Source organism: Geospiza fortis, unplaced genomic scaffold, assembly GCF_000277835.1.
Source record: "Geospiza fortis unplaced genomic scaffold, GeoFor_1.0 scaffold190, whole genome shotgun sequence".
Taxonomy (NCBI): Eukaryota; Metazoa; Chordata; class Aves; order Passeriformes; family Thraupidae; genus Geospiza; species Geospiza fortis.
In genome coordinates, this window is record NW_005054328.1 from 1958640 (window position 1) to 1974243 (window position 15604).

Sequence of the window (15604 nt, forward strand, 5' to 3'; positions counted from 1 at the left end):
CTGCTGAGTTGCTTCCATTAGATATTGAAAAGCTATCCTCCTCACTGGAGGACCGTGCGTTATGCTATCCATGAGCTTAGTTGATTTGCTTTTGAGCAGGAGGTTTTGGCGTCCTGTCCTTGATCCAGTAATGCAGACAATAGGAAATAATTTAAAAGGAGACTGGGAGAAAGGTCAGATTCAGGACATACTCCACAGCTCAGTGGTTAGGGAATTTTCCCAGGATAATTTCATGGAAATGCTGAGAAGATAATTAAAGGAACTGTAAAAATATATCCTGTCTGGTGTTTGCATTAGCTGGAGAGGATCATAAATGCAATTGTTATATGGAGGCTACAGTCTGTAATAGTAATAGATGAATGCTGTTAACCACTTGCTTGGATACTGCCTAGTAATTTGCTGTTCATTGTTTTCTTCACAGACCTATGTAGCCAACATTCTTATTGCAGTGAATCCATACTTTGATATACCTAAGTTTTACTCTTCAGATACTATTAAAAAGTACCAGGGTAAATCGCTGGGAACATTGCCACCACATGTTTTTGCAATTGGTATGTATTGAGCCTGTATTTGTCTCTTAAAAAACAAACATTGAATACTTCAGAGTTATCTGTAAATTGCCACCTGTAGCAGTAATTAACTTATTTTGAACTATTATAAAACAAAACCACTGATGGCTAAAATTGCAAATCTTCTCATCTTTTTGAAGAACTTGTAAATGAGCAACTGTGACAACTCTATTAGGCTTATTCTGCGCTTCCAGTGTTTAAGTCTAAGCAATTTAAATATAATTTGCAACCATTAAAAAAACCTAAAAAAGAAATAAAGAAATTCAAATTTTATAAGTGAAAAAGGCATAATAATGATTGGCACTGTCTTTCAGTGTAGTAATTTTCTTTGCCTTAAATTATGTTGCCAGAGCACATTCACTGTTTCTTTTTATATGCTTGTGTTACAGACAGAAAGTACATTGAAATGTTATTTATGGCTTAAATCTGATTCCAGTCACTTTTGAAAATAAAAAATAATTGGAAACTATAATCAAAGTTTGACATGTTAAAGGCCTTCTCACTGTTTTGTATTTTATTTTGAAATAAAAAATAAAATTAGCTGGAGTATTAGTATCTGCTGCATAATAAGAGAGATTTTTTTCCTAGTTTCTTCAGATGTTACTTGTTGCAAAGTACACCTGAATGTTTCCCTTTAAAAATATATATAAAATTAACACAGACTACTATTTTGCAAATACATTTAATTAAAAAGATTTAGCTCTAGATTGTTGATTTTGTTTTGTTTTATTCTAGAAAAAGTTGAGTAGGCCTTTGTTTCCAAGACTTTGAGTTCTTACATGTCAGTGTTGGAAGAATTACAACTGTAGTATAAATTAAAGGAAAACAGAATTTAATAAACTATAATTAATTTAATTGTAAACATTTAGTTTCTATTCCTGAAAATGTTACATTTAATTTTCTGCATTGTAGCTTAACTTTATCCTTGCAATTCTGCTGAGTATTAATTTTTGTCATGTTAACCATATTCTTCTTTTTAAGCTGATAAAGCATTCCGTGACATGAAAGTGCTTAAGATGAGTCAATCCATCATAGTCTCTGGAGAATCAGGAGCTGGCAAGACAGAAAACACTAAATTTGTTTTGAGGTTTGTATGTTTGCACCAAAGTTAGTATGTGAATCTCTTGTGTTTATGCATTTTGTTGACATAGAGGCAGAGCAAACTAAGGTCATCAGTGGGTTTAAGATACAATTCAGAAAGATATGTATTAGTTTCTATGTGCACTTTATTACAAGAAATTGAGTTAAAAGCTGACATGATAATGTGCAGAAATAGCTACATACTCACAGAAACTTTAACTCAGTTGTAGTGACATCATGTAGTTATTATGGTTTATGATACAGTCATTTTTGTATTGCACATCTGGTAATGTGGTTGATAAAAAAATGTAACTAGACATATTAACTGTATCTTGCAAGACACTGTTGGTTTTGCCATAAATGTGTATTTCTGTGTTCCCCCTGAGGTTTTTTTTTTAGTTTGTTTGAGTATCTTTTAAACTTTAAAATACTTTACCCAAGTTTACTAAGTAAGACTGAATAGTGGTATTTATTTATTTATTGATGTTCATGTGCAACCAATACTAAATAAAGTGTATTAAATTATATGGAAAGCCATATTGCTGATATATATCAGCCTTGCTTCCATATCTGCATTATCTTTTAATGGCTTTTTATCACTCTGGAACACTAACTAGAAAGAACTGCTCCTTTAAATACACCTATGTCAATAGGCGGCCTGATGATGCAGGGAAGCACAGTGTGGGCAGTGTAAATATGCTCCCTTGCCATGCCTTGGACTTGTTTCCCTCTACAAATATTTAATTCCCTTTTCCCTAAAATAATGTATTTTCTAGTATTTCTCTACAGTAGAGGTATTATTTTCCACATCCCGTGAAGAATTGTCACAACTGCCTGTCTGTCCTTCATACTGCTCTGCACTGGCCCTGTGCAACCTTTCATAGATAGCTGCAAGAATTACTGCAAGATGCTGGCAATAATTTTTTACAAGGGACATCTGACTCTATTCCTGATAAGAGTAACAGAAAAAGACAGCAGGAACTGGAAGAATATCTCACAAGAGATGCTCTTAAAGAAGATTATTCTTCCACTTCTCAGCAAAGGAAGAGCTCATTATACAACAGGCGAATATCATTGCAGCTGCTTCTCCCCACCACCCTCCACCATAGAGTCCCTGTACAAAACATAACTGAGTTTTAAAAGCTGGAAGATTTTACCCTTGTGGGTTTAGAAAGTAAAAGGTGCTAGTACAGCTCTTTTAGTGCTTCTAAATTTTTTTTGAAAGCCCCATTTTCAAGAGCTGTTTTTAACTTGTCCCAGATTCATTTGAGAATTTCCAGAAAGCATGCCCTGTGAGCAGGGAAAAAAATTAAAAAAGACTGGGACTTTGGAGCAAGTAGATTGTGGTTCTAGTTTCTAATTCTTTCTTCAATGGCTAAAATGAATCCTGCCTTAATTGTACCCTTGTAATTCCTTATCCTTACCATCTCCATGTGGATTTTTATTAACACTGATAGTTATGAATACAAAAACAGTATGGATGGCAACAGTCTTAAATTCAGGAAATAGACATGAAACCTTATGTATTGAATAAGATTATTAATAAATACAGATAATACAGTAATAGTTTGATTATATTTCTATTAAACTGTAATTTCCATATGCATGTTGAAAAGAAATTTCTAGCAGGCCTTAGAGTATTGAAAAAAATTGGAAGTGTGCAAGAATATTTTTGTTTTAGCAAAAAAGTTAAAAGTTTAAAGTAAAGTTTATTTCAAAGCGCATAGGTATTTGAAACTTAAAATCAGAATGCCTTTCATATAGTAATTAGTTAGTATTTGTGCACAGCCATGTTAAACCCTGCTTAAGTGAGGAAACCTGACATGAGATGAATGATAATGATTTCTTTATCTTACTTTACAGGTATTTGACAGAATCCTATGGCAGTGGCCAAGATATTGATGATAGAATTGTAGAAGGTATTGAAGTTTCTTTCATTTAACTAAAGGTTCCAAAACTATTTCTTTTTCAGAAATGTGAGTCAACAACAAGTGAATAAAAGTAGTATGGAAATGCTATCAGACTTTCTAGAGCATAATTTACAGGTAGTTGATCTTGATCCTAGGTTTTGAAATATTTTTTATTTGTAATTCACTTTATTTTTATTTATTATAGTATCATGCTGTCATTTATCTAGAAAACGTTTATGTGTGTGTTTGAATTGAGCTTTACACATATAATGTACTCAAGGTAGTATGGTACCCAAAATGGAATTTTAAACTCCTTAAAATCTGCAAGGACAACATTGTTTTTTCATTACTATCTGTTAGTACCAGGAAAATATAATTCCTCCTCCTCATTATCGAGTTCTCAAAGTCAAATAAAGTAGGGAAGTTCTTTTAAATTATGATTCTGGATCATATTTCTGTTATAACATTTTTTGTCAGAAATCAAATAATTCAGAACAGCACTTTGACTGTATCTATCTTTACAGTAGACTCCAAACAAGGTGAAGAGAGACTGTGTTGATCCTTCTCATTGAGCCTCTTGAATGTTGCGTGTAGTTCCTAATTGAACAGAAAATAGCTTTTTGAGAAAATAGAAATACCTGGAGAGCAAACAACCTTCAGCCAACCTAATAATTCCTCATACATCAGGAAAATAGAAATACCTGGAGAGCAAACAACCTTCAGCCAACCTAATAATTCCATCATACATTTTAGTCCTCTATAGCATAGCATAAATTTATTTTGAAATTTCTTGACTCTGTGTCTTTTTCTTAAAAAAATAATTTACTTTTGCTTTAAATTTTCCTGCTTTCAAATTTGAACCACTTATTCAAGAGAAGAACTTCAGGCTTTAATCTCTTGTTGCTGTAGGTCTGCTTAAACCAGTTCCTTAATGAAATCCACTATGTGCTAAAGGAACTCAGAAAGTGGGCAAGAGTTGGATAATGCCTGATGCAAATTAATTGGTACTTGTAGGTATTCTTCAAAGAGTTTGGGCTTTTTAATTTAGAACAGCATCTGATGCATGAATTCTGAAGGTTTTTAGGCATGATTTTAATGAATATGCTTGTGGCATATGTATTACTAGAGGAACCTTCAGCCTAGCTGAAAGACTTTGTGCAATTTGGTTTTGTTCATAATCCTTTCTTTAAAACTTCATATTACATAAAATGCCTGAATAGTTATCAAAGATCTTGTAAGAAGTCAGATTTGCATTTTTATGAACTTTAATTGTTAAAAAAATGAAAATACAGCCAAACAAAAAAAGGTTAATTCTCATGTCCTATTACATGATGCATTACCACCCACATTTTATCCAAGCATTGATGTCATTCCTTCATTCTTTAATTTTTGTATTTAAATGGTTGTCAGTGGAGTTTTAAATCTGAGTTTCTGCTCACTTAGTTTCCAGTGCTTATTTTTAGCTAGAAGCCTTAAAATATCTTGCTGATATTTTTAGTGGTTTATTGTTAACGTGCTTTAGTAAACTATTTTTCTTTGATCTTCAAAGCTACTAAAAAGCAGTCTTTCAGAGGCCTTCTATTTCATAATTAATAAGCAGTTTCAAACTGTTTAAACTGTGCATGATATTTGTATGCGTGTGTATATATATGGATATGAGAATTAAGATTCCTTGCTGCCACTCTTTCTGTATGGGCTTTAACATGCTGAAAAGCAGCAGCCAGTAAAAAATAAAATCAGTCAGTCACTTAATTGACCTAATTTGAAAGGACAGTGTTAAATGGTTTTTGAAATCAACAAACTTTTCTAATATGATATTTATTAATTTCCAAGTCAATCTAATACATTGCATGCATGACATTTAAGTGGCATTTTTGTCTGTGGAATAAGTGGGTAGTTTAGATTTCATGAATAATAAATAATTGGGAAGCATCAAATTCTGTGCTGTCTCATGTAGTTTATGTATCAGTTATTTATCTACTTCCTGTAGAAGAACATCACTGAATAACTTTTGGTATTTATTTGTCTCTGAATTTCTTGCTGTATTGATTCAAGTACATTGCAGTGTTACAAGACACTTAAGTACTTAATTTTATGTTTCACCACAGTATATCCAGTATAATTTGCAAAATATATTATTCCTAATAGGTAATATTTTTCCTTTGATTTTCAAACCTTATTCCAAATAAGTTCCCCGGTTAATTGTATTTGTTCTCTCTTTCTTTTTGGTAGTTTCCTGATTGAATTTTAACACTACAAAAATTAATTTTTTTAAACAGCAAATCCCCTATTAGAAGCTTTTGGAAATGCAAAGACTGTTCGAAACAACAACAGCAGTCGTTTTGGGAAATTTGTTGAAATTCACTTCAATGAAAAGGTACTGGAATTTTGTTACAGATAACCAGTGATGTTTTTTTTGGCATATAATGGAAATGCTAGACTAGCAGGAGGCTGAACAGACTTACTAGTCTTGCAGCAAATAGCCACTGTCCTACTTTACAGATTCGATTTGAATTGTGTCACCTTGAAAGAAAAACCAGAGCCACACTGTACTGGAAAGCAGTGGCAACTCAGTAGGAAAATTGCTTCCACCAACAAAAGGTTAAAAATGGGTCCCTTCATTGCATATGTGAGTCTTCTCATATGAAGACTAACTCACTTGCTATTAGGTATCCATCCATTCCTTTAATGCTCAACTAAGTGTAATTTATGTATTAGACATAAATGTATTTTGACTTCAAACTTTTTTTATGTATTTGTATGAAATTTTGGGACCTTACATAGTAATCTGTGTATGACAGAAGTCAAGGAATTGGTTTTTTGATAAAAATACTATTCAACTGTGTATCTTAAGAAAAATTATCTTTGTTCAGGTGTAGTTTTGTTTGGTGGGATATGTATACACACATTCCACATTAAGGATGGCTGTATGGTTGGTCAGTATGTCCAAGTTGAAGACTCCTGTGGATGTTCTCTGGAGATTACATACATGCTTCCTCATTTTTTTGACTGAGGACAGACAAACTGCAAGAATTTGTTTCTTTTCCTGCAGACTTAAAGCTCATTTGTTTCGTCTTGAGCTTGCAGTCTTTTCCTAAGTTTTCATCACTTGGTTTGTAATTTAACTTCAGAGCTTTTGTAATAGTTTACCTAGTAAATAATCAAATTTCTTTGTAGGGAGAGGGACTTTATCTGTTGGTCTGGTTCATTTTAGTAAAGTTATGGAAAGGATCAAAATTTTTACCTAAAATGATGAATTCATGATCTGATGATGGATTCATGATCTGTTCATCTACCCATCAACACTTTTATGGTGTTTCAGTTGAATTACTTCAGCTGAAGCAAATAGCCCTCTGAGTATCTTCAGAAACTGCTTCAAAGCTTGTTTCAGCTTACCACTGCAAGATCAGCCTGTTTACTTGAGCCCCTTTTTTACAAGGCATAATTTCTCACTTTGTGGTCACCTTTTTAGGTCTGGTTTCTCAAAGTGACATGAGTACAGACTGAGACCTCCTGAATAAGGGAATGACTGCATAACTGCAATCAAATTTGTCAGTCAGTTAATCCTTCATAGTTCCTGTAATGGCCATTAAGTTCAGGAATTTCCTTGCAATTAAGATTTCTCTAGGCATAGGGAATTTTTTCATAAGCCAGATAAGAAATAGCTCTCAAAAATCTGTGTCAGAATTCCTTCTAGATAAAGAAGTGCAAGTGTTGGAAATAAAATGTTGTGTCATAATTAATTTGCTTAAGATGTTGTCCAAATATGTACTCTGTAATTTTAACCCTTTTATTTTACAAAAATCTCAGTGAAATGCAGCTAAAGAAGGTTGTAATAGCACTGTCATACAGAAAGTGTAAGGATGGCTGTAGCAATGCTCTTTGCAATAACTCCTGAGGTTCTGCTATGGATTTCTGCTTTTTGAGGTGAAGAAGACCTTTTTATTAAGAAGAGTGTATGTATATACAATACATGAGTTGGGGAGAGAAGCAATGGTAATGGCAATGTTTTTTTTGCTAGGCTTAATATGTGTTAGGTATAGATAGCTTTTAATCTTTTTTGGACCAGTTTCTATTGAGCAAGTCATGATCAGACAAAAGTAAATTGAAAACCTGAATCTTAAACAATGCAACAAATATTCAGATAATCAGAAAAATATTTCTTCTTCCTAGAACTCGGTGGTTGGTGGATTTGTGTCACACTACCTTCTGGAGAAATCTAGGATCTGTGTGCAAGGCAAAGAAGAGAGGAATTATCATATCTTTTACAGGCTTTGTGCTGGTGCTCCAGAAGACATTAGGGAAAAGCTATATTTAAGTTCTCCTGACAACTTTAGGGTGAGTAGCAGAGTCAGCATTTGTAAAGCTTGTCATATCGTCATATATGGATTTGTCATACAGATCATATTAAAATCTCTATTTATTATCTTTGACTAACTCATTACTATTAAAAAACCCAGATTTTCTTTTTGTTAAATCTATTTGATCTTGGAATAAAGCTACCTGACATTTTTCTTTACTGGAAGAATTCCTATACTTTGTCTTAAAATTGAGAAATCTGTGGTTTTCCAGAAAATGTACTGTTGCATACCCAGCTGTTGGTAATGTTGTTATGGGCTCTTCTAGAGATGTAAAGTGTGAATTTCTTCAGTGCAAATCAAATCTCCTGGTACATATCAGTCAGTTCTTTGCTTGTGTTCTGTCATTTGTTTCCATCTCTCACCATTTCTTGCCTTATATTTGGCTTGGAACATTATGGAAGTGGAATTTTGTGTATTCCTAAAATAAACAGACCAAATCTCTTGGGTTTTGAAGGGGTTTGTAATACAACAATGTGGAATTACAAGGAAATAAGCTACATGAATGTCATCTCTTTAGACTTTCTTGATCTTAAACGAGATGAGAAGCACTGCAAACAAAGAATTAAGTTATTGTGCTGACTGTTTTCTTTGTTGGTTGATCTTCCTACTTGTTCTAAATAAAACTTGGACTGTGCTTATAGGTTGCTTTCCCTTTTGTACTCAGTTCCATCAAAATTCAGCTGAGGGCTAGAAGCTTTAAATATACAAATGTCTTGCCAGTTTTGTGCAAAGCAAAAGGTGAGACCTGAATCAGTGCACTCTCTGTGGGGAAGGTGGGATACCCTGCTCACCAAAGAGGCAGCTCCTGCCCCTTGGCTTGGCCAAGTCAGTCTCTCCTTATGGATGAGCCAGGAAATGGGCACAGAGCTGCACTTCCACATTGTGTGCATTGTACATTTGTACTGTGGTATCAAGGTGATCTTGCTCTCTAAAAGCCGTGACAGTATTCTAGGACAAGTTTCTTTACTTTCTCAAGGCATTCTCTCAGCATTCACAGACTTTACATTATTTCTTTAAATATTTAGTTTGTATCTTTTTTTATATTTTTTTCTATTCGTACTTGCCTGTGTGATGGAAACTTGTTCTGATGCTTATTAGGAAAGAACTGCTTCCATTCCCTAGAAGGAAAGTTTTTCTTTTGAAACCCTCAACAAACACAATATCGAAGAACACCCAACACCATTTATATTGGTAAAAGGTGGAGCTAGTTTTCTAAACTTTCTTCTTTACTCTGCAGTTACTCCATGCAGTATTCTCTTGTATGATTTAAAGCTAAAATGTTGAACAGATTTTCAAGTACGTGTTTTTATTGTTCAGTCACTTTTCAATGAAAATTTATTTATTGAAGTTAATAGATTTTATTTCTAGAATATGCTGCCTACCTACTCCTGAGGATTTTTTTTTTAAATCAAGAATTCTGCTCATGAAAGAACCCAAGGTTGTAGATGTCAGGGTCAGACTTAAAACCTTCTTAAAATCAGGCTGATGCAGGATAGCACTTAACAGCTTGAGTTCTTTTACAGAGGACATTTTCTTGCATATTTCATGTATAAAGAGTTTGTAGTCACACCAGCCTTATCATACTGTGACCTTTTTTTTGACTTCTACTAAGACTATAGCTGGCACTTTAATTTCCATTAAGGATTTTATTGCTTTACCATAAGTTAGTATTTGAATTCTGAGTTTCTTGCACGTGAAAGGTCCACTCTGCATGTTAAATTACAAAACTTTAATGCAGTTTTTGTCTCTCTCTTAAAGTAGATATCTTTAATTAAAAATCAAACAAACAAAACCTTAGGATATTTTTCATCTTTGTAAGCTTGTAAATGAATTTAAATATTCTTAAAGTTTATTACCTGTATTGCACCAAATTTTCATCAAGTACCATTTTATGGGAGATTTTTAGGAAAACAAAATTGTAAAAGATAATTTTCCTCCTAAATTTGCATTTCTTTTGTCAAGATGATTTTTGTGTTCTTTGTTCTCATTTGCTACTTCAGTTTTCATCATAGAATGGTTCTGACTAAGCATACTTGTGTCACTTTTTTTTACCACATTTTGTTGACTGCATATCTGTTTCAGAATTCATAGAAATGCCATCTTTCAAGCTTTTGATAATAGATTGTGATATTATACAAGGCAAAGTTTGATGATTGATCAGTATTTTTCAATCAGTACTAAATTTTACAAGAAAGATATTAATAAAAAACCTCAAACTCTAAAATTGGTTATTTAGAAAAGCTCATCCCTTAAGTCACATTGCATTGGCTCTATTGTGCCCCTTGCCTTGAGCTTTATGGCTTATCGAGGCAAAGTCCAAAATAGGGCCAGCTTGAGTTCTAAGACTCAAGCCTGGTTTCTTTAAAGTACACTTTGTTAGAAATAGGACCATCTCAAATTTAAGGTGTTTTTTTTTTGTTTGTTTGTTTGGGGTTTGTTTTTTTTTTGGGTGGGGGTTTTTTTATTTTGTTTTGTGGTTGTGGTTTTTTTTCTTTTGGTTTTTGGGGGGGGGGGTTGGGGTTTTGTTTCTTTGAAAAAGAATAAAAATTTTTTTTAAGATAAGAGGATAACTTCATTCTCTGTAATCTTTGGTCTTGCTTCCCTTTGACTTAAGTGATCCCTTGGAATCTCCTCCCCATCCTTTTGGCCGTCATGGCATAGGGACACATTGCTCTGGGCATGTAAACCAAGACCCTGTATTGGCTGCACCTGCCTGATCTGTCCTCTGGATTGCAGCAGCACTGATGGCCATTACCTCTATATTAGTTCACCTTTCCCCTGCAGGTTCCCTGGGGAAGTGAGAATTTACTTGGCCAAGGATTATGCAAATAGCCCTGCAGTTCTGCAGGTTTTACACACCCATTCTCAAGCACAACCCACATGAAATCGTGCAGTCCTGGGAGCTCGTGCTTTAGGTTGCCCTGCAGAAGTTTTCAGAAATTCAAGGTCACGAGGAAACCATGTGCTGGACCTTGTAGGTCTTGGTGCCTTGGACTGAATCACATGGCTGTGAAAGCAAAGCTGCACAGTAAATCTGGAGTAATTCTGTACCTGGAGAACAGTAGATGGGGATGAGAATCTGAACTTTTTTCTCATCTAAATTTCAGGAAGAGAAGTGAAAATTGCCTTATGTTTGGGTTGCTGAAGTTACAATAGTGTGTTATACTTCACCAAAAAAAAAAAAAAAAGTCAAGCAAACCATACAAACCAAACCCCAGGTACAATGGTATTTAGATGTACTGTACGTTAACCTGAAACTGTGTATTTGTGCTCTTTTAAAAATAGAATTTCTCCCTAATTTAATATATAAATTTACTCAAGGTTTTAGCTTTCAAATGAAAGCCATTATCTTGTGATTAAATGTCTTTTATGTAGGTTATAATATAATACCATGCTGGTTCACATTCTCAACCTGTCAGATAAGTTTCCACGCTCTCTTTTTGAAAAGTATGACCTTTTTCACTTCTCATCCCCAGTTTCTGGGATTGTGTTACTAATGCTGTAATACAGGGATACAGTGTGTTTAAAATACACTGTGATTTGCATTCTTAATGGCTGATAAAGAAACTTCTGTACTTTGTTAAACACTAAGCTAGCTTTGAACAGCTGTCACTTTGTTTTAATATTAAATTTGTCACCAGGTTTTCTTCTGCTGTTAGAAATGCTTTGAAGAATATTTAGAGGTTTTGGAATTTTGCATGTAAATTTTAATCAGAGAGTGGAATTGTCTGTGTTCACCTCTTAGAAAACATCTTTGTTCAATCAAAGAGTAAAGAATCAGTTCACTTCCTTCAGACAAAGGGCTCTGTCCAAGCTTTTGAACAGAGTTCTTACATTCAGATGAACAAATCAGAAGGGAAAAGCTGGTGATCCCATTTTGCTGAAAGCAACAGTAATTATTTAAATCTAAATTCAGTCTGATTTACTGAACAGTAAATCTGAGATTACTATACAACATAAGGTGGATATCAGAAGCCAGGTTCAAAATAAGGCTTCTGCTTAGACTATGCTGTAAGCTTTAAGTATTCTTCAGAGTTTTTAATACACTATGTCTCCCACTACCAAATATAGAAATTTTTGGTGAGGAAAAATTAGTAGTTTCATATTACACACATGCCAGAAAATTAATTCTTTTGATTCCTAATTTTGGTTGTCTTTTCTGTAATCCTGGACTCCTTGAATAGGTTTAATAAAATCAAAAAGTAAGAAAATATTGTGTGGTTTAATGAATATCCCATTGTGTGAAAAAGTGTTTTAGTTGTCAAAATCAAGAAACTTTCAATAGAAGTTTGGTACTGTTGCAGTTCTTTAGTTTTGTAGATGTAAATATATTTTCAAGGAATTAATGATGAGCGTTTATCATTTTGTTTGTATCAAATGCTTAAATGAAGCCATGTAGGGCGAGCCTTAAATAAAAGCATATGTTTTCCTTACTTCTATCTTTAACTATGCATTTCCACTTTTTTTATTGTTCCAGTATTTAAATCGAGGCTGTACCAGATTCTTCGCTAACAAAGAAACAGACAAGCAGATTTTGCAAAATCGCAAGAGTCCTGAGGTAGGTTTTTATCTTCAGTTAGTTTATATTGTTAAATAATGGAGATAGAGTTGAAAGTGATTACAATTTTATAGTGTGGAATGAAATGTTCATTTTACACATCGTTATAGGTCTAAGAGGGTACTCTCAAAGATGCTGTATTGAGAACTCTGCTTTGGAGTTTAGTCTTAGAAATACATTTTAACATGCATAATAAAATCCAAAATGGAACAGTGTATATAAAATGGTTTTCTCTTCATTCTTATAATAACATAACACTTAATGATGCAGCTTGTCTTCTGCGGAAAACAAAAATCTAATACTTTTGTAATTTTCTTTTTAAAAATCTTAACTACTGGTAGGAATAGGTCAAAAGCAATGTTTTTTCTGGAGCCATTTTTACTACCTGGAGTTTTGAAATGATGCTCCAAACTGTTCTATAAATCAATAGTGCAAGCTCACTTCTAGCCATGACTATATACTCCTCCTCAGTGCACTTTAAAGGTTTTTGTTTTCCCCTTGCTGTTAACTGCTAGTTATGGCAGAGCATGGAATTTCCTGGATAAAAGTCTGAAGCTTCAAAACATTTATACCTCCTTGGTCCATCTCTGTTTACATTTTTTAGAACTGGAATTACCAGAATTTGTAGCACTTAAACCTTTGAGCTGTTCACATGAGGATACTAAAGAATTTGTTCTGAATTAATAGTACTTATGAATTGGAAGTTATTAAAACACTTAACTAAACTTCTACTCTGTTCTCTAATAAAATTTTCATCTACTCGAAGTATGAAAATCACATTTGTGTAGCTGGAAGGTATTTCAAATATTAATCAAATCCATATTTGTGATTCAGTAGCAGGGTAAGCTGCATATATATCTGATAAAAATAACTTAAGAGCCTCATTCCACCAAGTGGTCATGCCATCTCTTTCATAATGTGATCTTGAAGCTCGTGCTCAACTACGAGAGACTGTATAGATAGTTCCTTTCCTCGAGTCAACATTATCAAGTCTGCCCCTGGATTTCTAGTGGTCGCATTATTGTAACACTCAGCATGTAGTCCTGACTTCTGTTGTTAAATGTAGGCTATTTTTTATAATCAGGATGGTGGAGAATCAGATACAAAAATACTTACTTGACATCACTGTGAGGCAGAAGGCTGGTAGATACTTCATTCTTGTCAAGCATATAGGCTAGCACTGGGGAGTTTTGCCTCAGTCTACCCAATTTGCCTTTCATAAAGGATTGTAGTGAGTAGGCATAGAGTATCAACATTCACTTACTTTTTCTTCTGGAAGATGAACCTGTGCAGTTTTCTGTTATTAATGTGATTTACAGGTGGGTGTTGTCATAAAACTTGTCCTCTGATGGACCTGAAATAAGAGAAAACTTGATTTGAAATAAGTGTTTCTCAAAATTAAAACATACTCAGAAAATAGCTCTGAAAATATATATAAGACATGAAGTAGCAGAACATATGATACCATAATACTTATATGTAACTGCCATATCCATTTGAAGGCTTAACAAAGGATCAAAGTTAAATGATATTTAAACCTAGTATAGCTGTTTAAACAGGAAATATATTGCCTTGTTCACGCTTTTAAATTGGAAGTTTAGTATTTGCTGTCATTTTATTAAGAATATTAAGATTGTTTTTTTAAATAAAAGTAGCTGGAATAGTCAATTAATACTTCAATTATTTTTGTGTTTTCCTTATCAGGAAGATGAGGTGATCATTTTACATAATTAACATGTAGTATAATGTTATTGATGTGCCTACATGTTGTGTGAAGTGAATTTTTCAGATGCATGTGGTGTTTGGTTTTGAAAAAGTCATGGTAGCTTATTTGACACTAACAAGGCTTTCATTTAGTAAATTATTCTTTTTAATTGATAACATTTAAAAACAAGTGTACAACCATAGCTCAGTCTGTGCATGTTCATGTAGTTTTTTGATTGCATGCAGGTGTGTTACTTTCTACTATTTAAACTGGTTTGTAGCTAAAATAGCTTTCAATGTATTTAAATTTGAAAAATCAGCAAAATGTTAAATTAGTATTTCAGAACATAGCTATTATTCTTATAAGCCATAGACCACTGCAAACAACTTTTATGTTTCTTAATTACACCAAGAAGTTAACTGGTATATTTCTCTAAATAAGCCTGTTTATAATAGAGATAACTCTCCTCTCCTGGTTCTGATTTGTCCTGTACTCCTGTCCTTCTGTCATCCTATTGCAAGGACCTCCATCTTCTTTCAGCTGCTTGGGGCTAGAAGGATTCCTTTGTATTAAATGCTCCAATAGCGCCCTTAGACAAAGTCTTCCTTCCCCCTGCTCATTAGCTCATATTCCCCTGTCCTTAGCAGTCACATTCTCTCTAGCTTCTGCTTTCTGAAGATAGTTTGAAGTTTGCTGTGAAATTTAAGTTTGAAGATCATGCTTCCAAGTATCAACAATTTAAAATAAATTAAGGTTCTTGTGAAGCCTATATTGTATGAAGAACTCGAATCTACTTAGTTTGGCATGCTTTTGTATGCTTTTCCTTATGACTTATTCTTGACTGGAAATATTTGCTTACATTTACTTTAAAGGACTTACATAGAATTTTTGGTTTTTCGTGTTTTATAGTATCTTAAAGAAGGTTCCTTGAAGGATCCACTGTTAGATGATCATGGAGATTTCAACAGAATGTGCACAGCAATGAAAAAGATTGGGCTGGATGATGAAGAAAAACTTGATCTTTTTAGAGTAGTGGCTGGTGTCCTTCACCTTGGAAATATCGATTTTGAGGAAGCTGGGAGTACTTCAGGTTAGATGAAAATAGAAACTGTTTTTCATAAAAATACTGAAAACGCCTTTTGATTAGAGACATTCCCTTTTCATGTGAATTACTGCTTTTGAAAGCTTCTTTCTGTTCATGGGTAATTCAATCTTCACCCCATTTTGAAGTCAAGTTTACCTGTTTGTTTTAGAGTTGTACTTCTTTACGTGCTCTGAAAGCAAATAGGGTTGCCCTGAAATTGTTCAAGAACTTATTCAGTGAAAAGTTTAATACAAAGAAAAGAGCCATTTTGTATTTTAATGACAGCTTTAAAGTCCAACTTCTCTCTAATATCACAAAGAGATTTTGGAATTAGAAA

At 33.6% G+C, this 15604-nt stretch overlaps 1 protein-coding gene across 4 annotated transcripts in view; it reads left to right on the forward strand.

The window, feature by feature from the left end:
• Positions 1 to 15604, forward strand: part of MYO6 (myosin VI) — a 73581-nt gene that overhangs the window by 12630 nt on the left and 45347 nt on the right. For all 4 annotated transcript variants that reach the window (XM_031057136.1, XM_031057138.1, XM_031057137.1 and 1 more), the window contains exons 4-10: positions 422 to 551; positions 1551 to 1656; positions 3513 to 3568; positions 5839 to 5936; positions 7733 to 7897; positions 12398 to 12478; positions 15093 to 15273. In XM_031057136.1, the coding sequence (XP_030912996.1) occupies positions 422 to 551; positions 1551 to 1656; positions 3513 to 3568; positions 5839 to 5936; positions 7733 to 7897; positions 12398 to 12478; positions 15093 to 15273 (817 nt within the window). The remainder of the gene's footprint in view (positions 1 to 421; positions 552 to 1550; positions 1657 to 3512; positions 3569 to 5838; positions 5937 to 7732; positions 7898 to 12397; positions 12479 to 15092; positions 15274 to 15604) is intronic.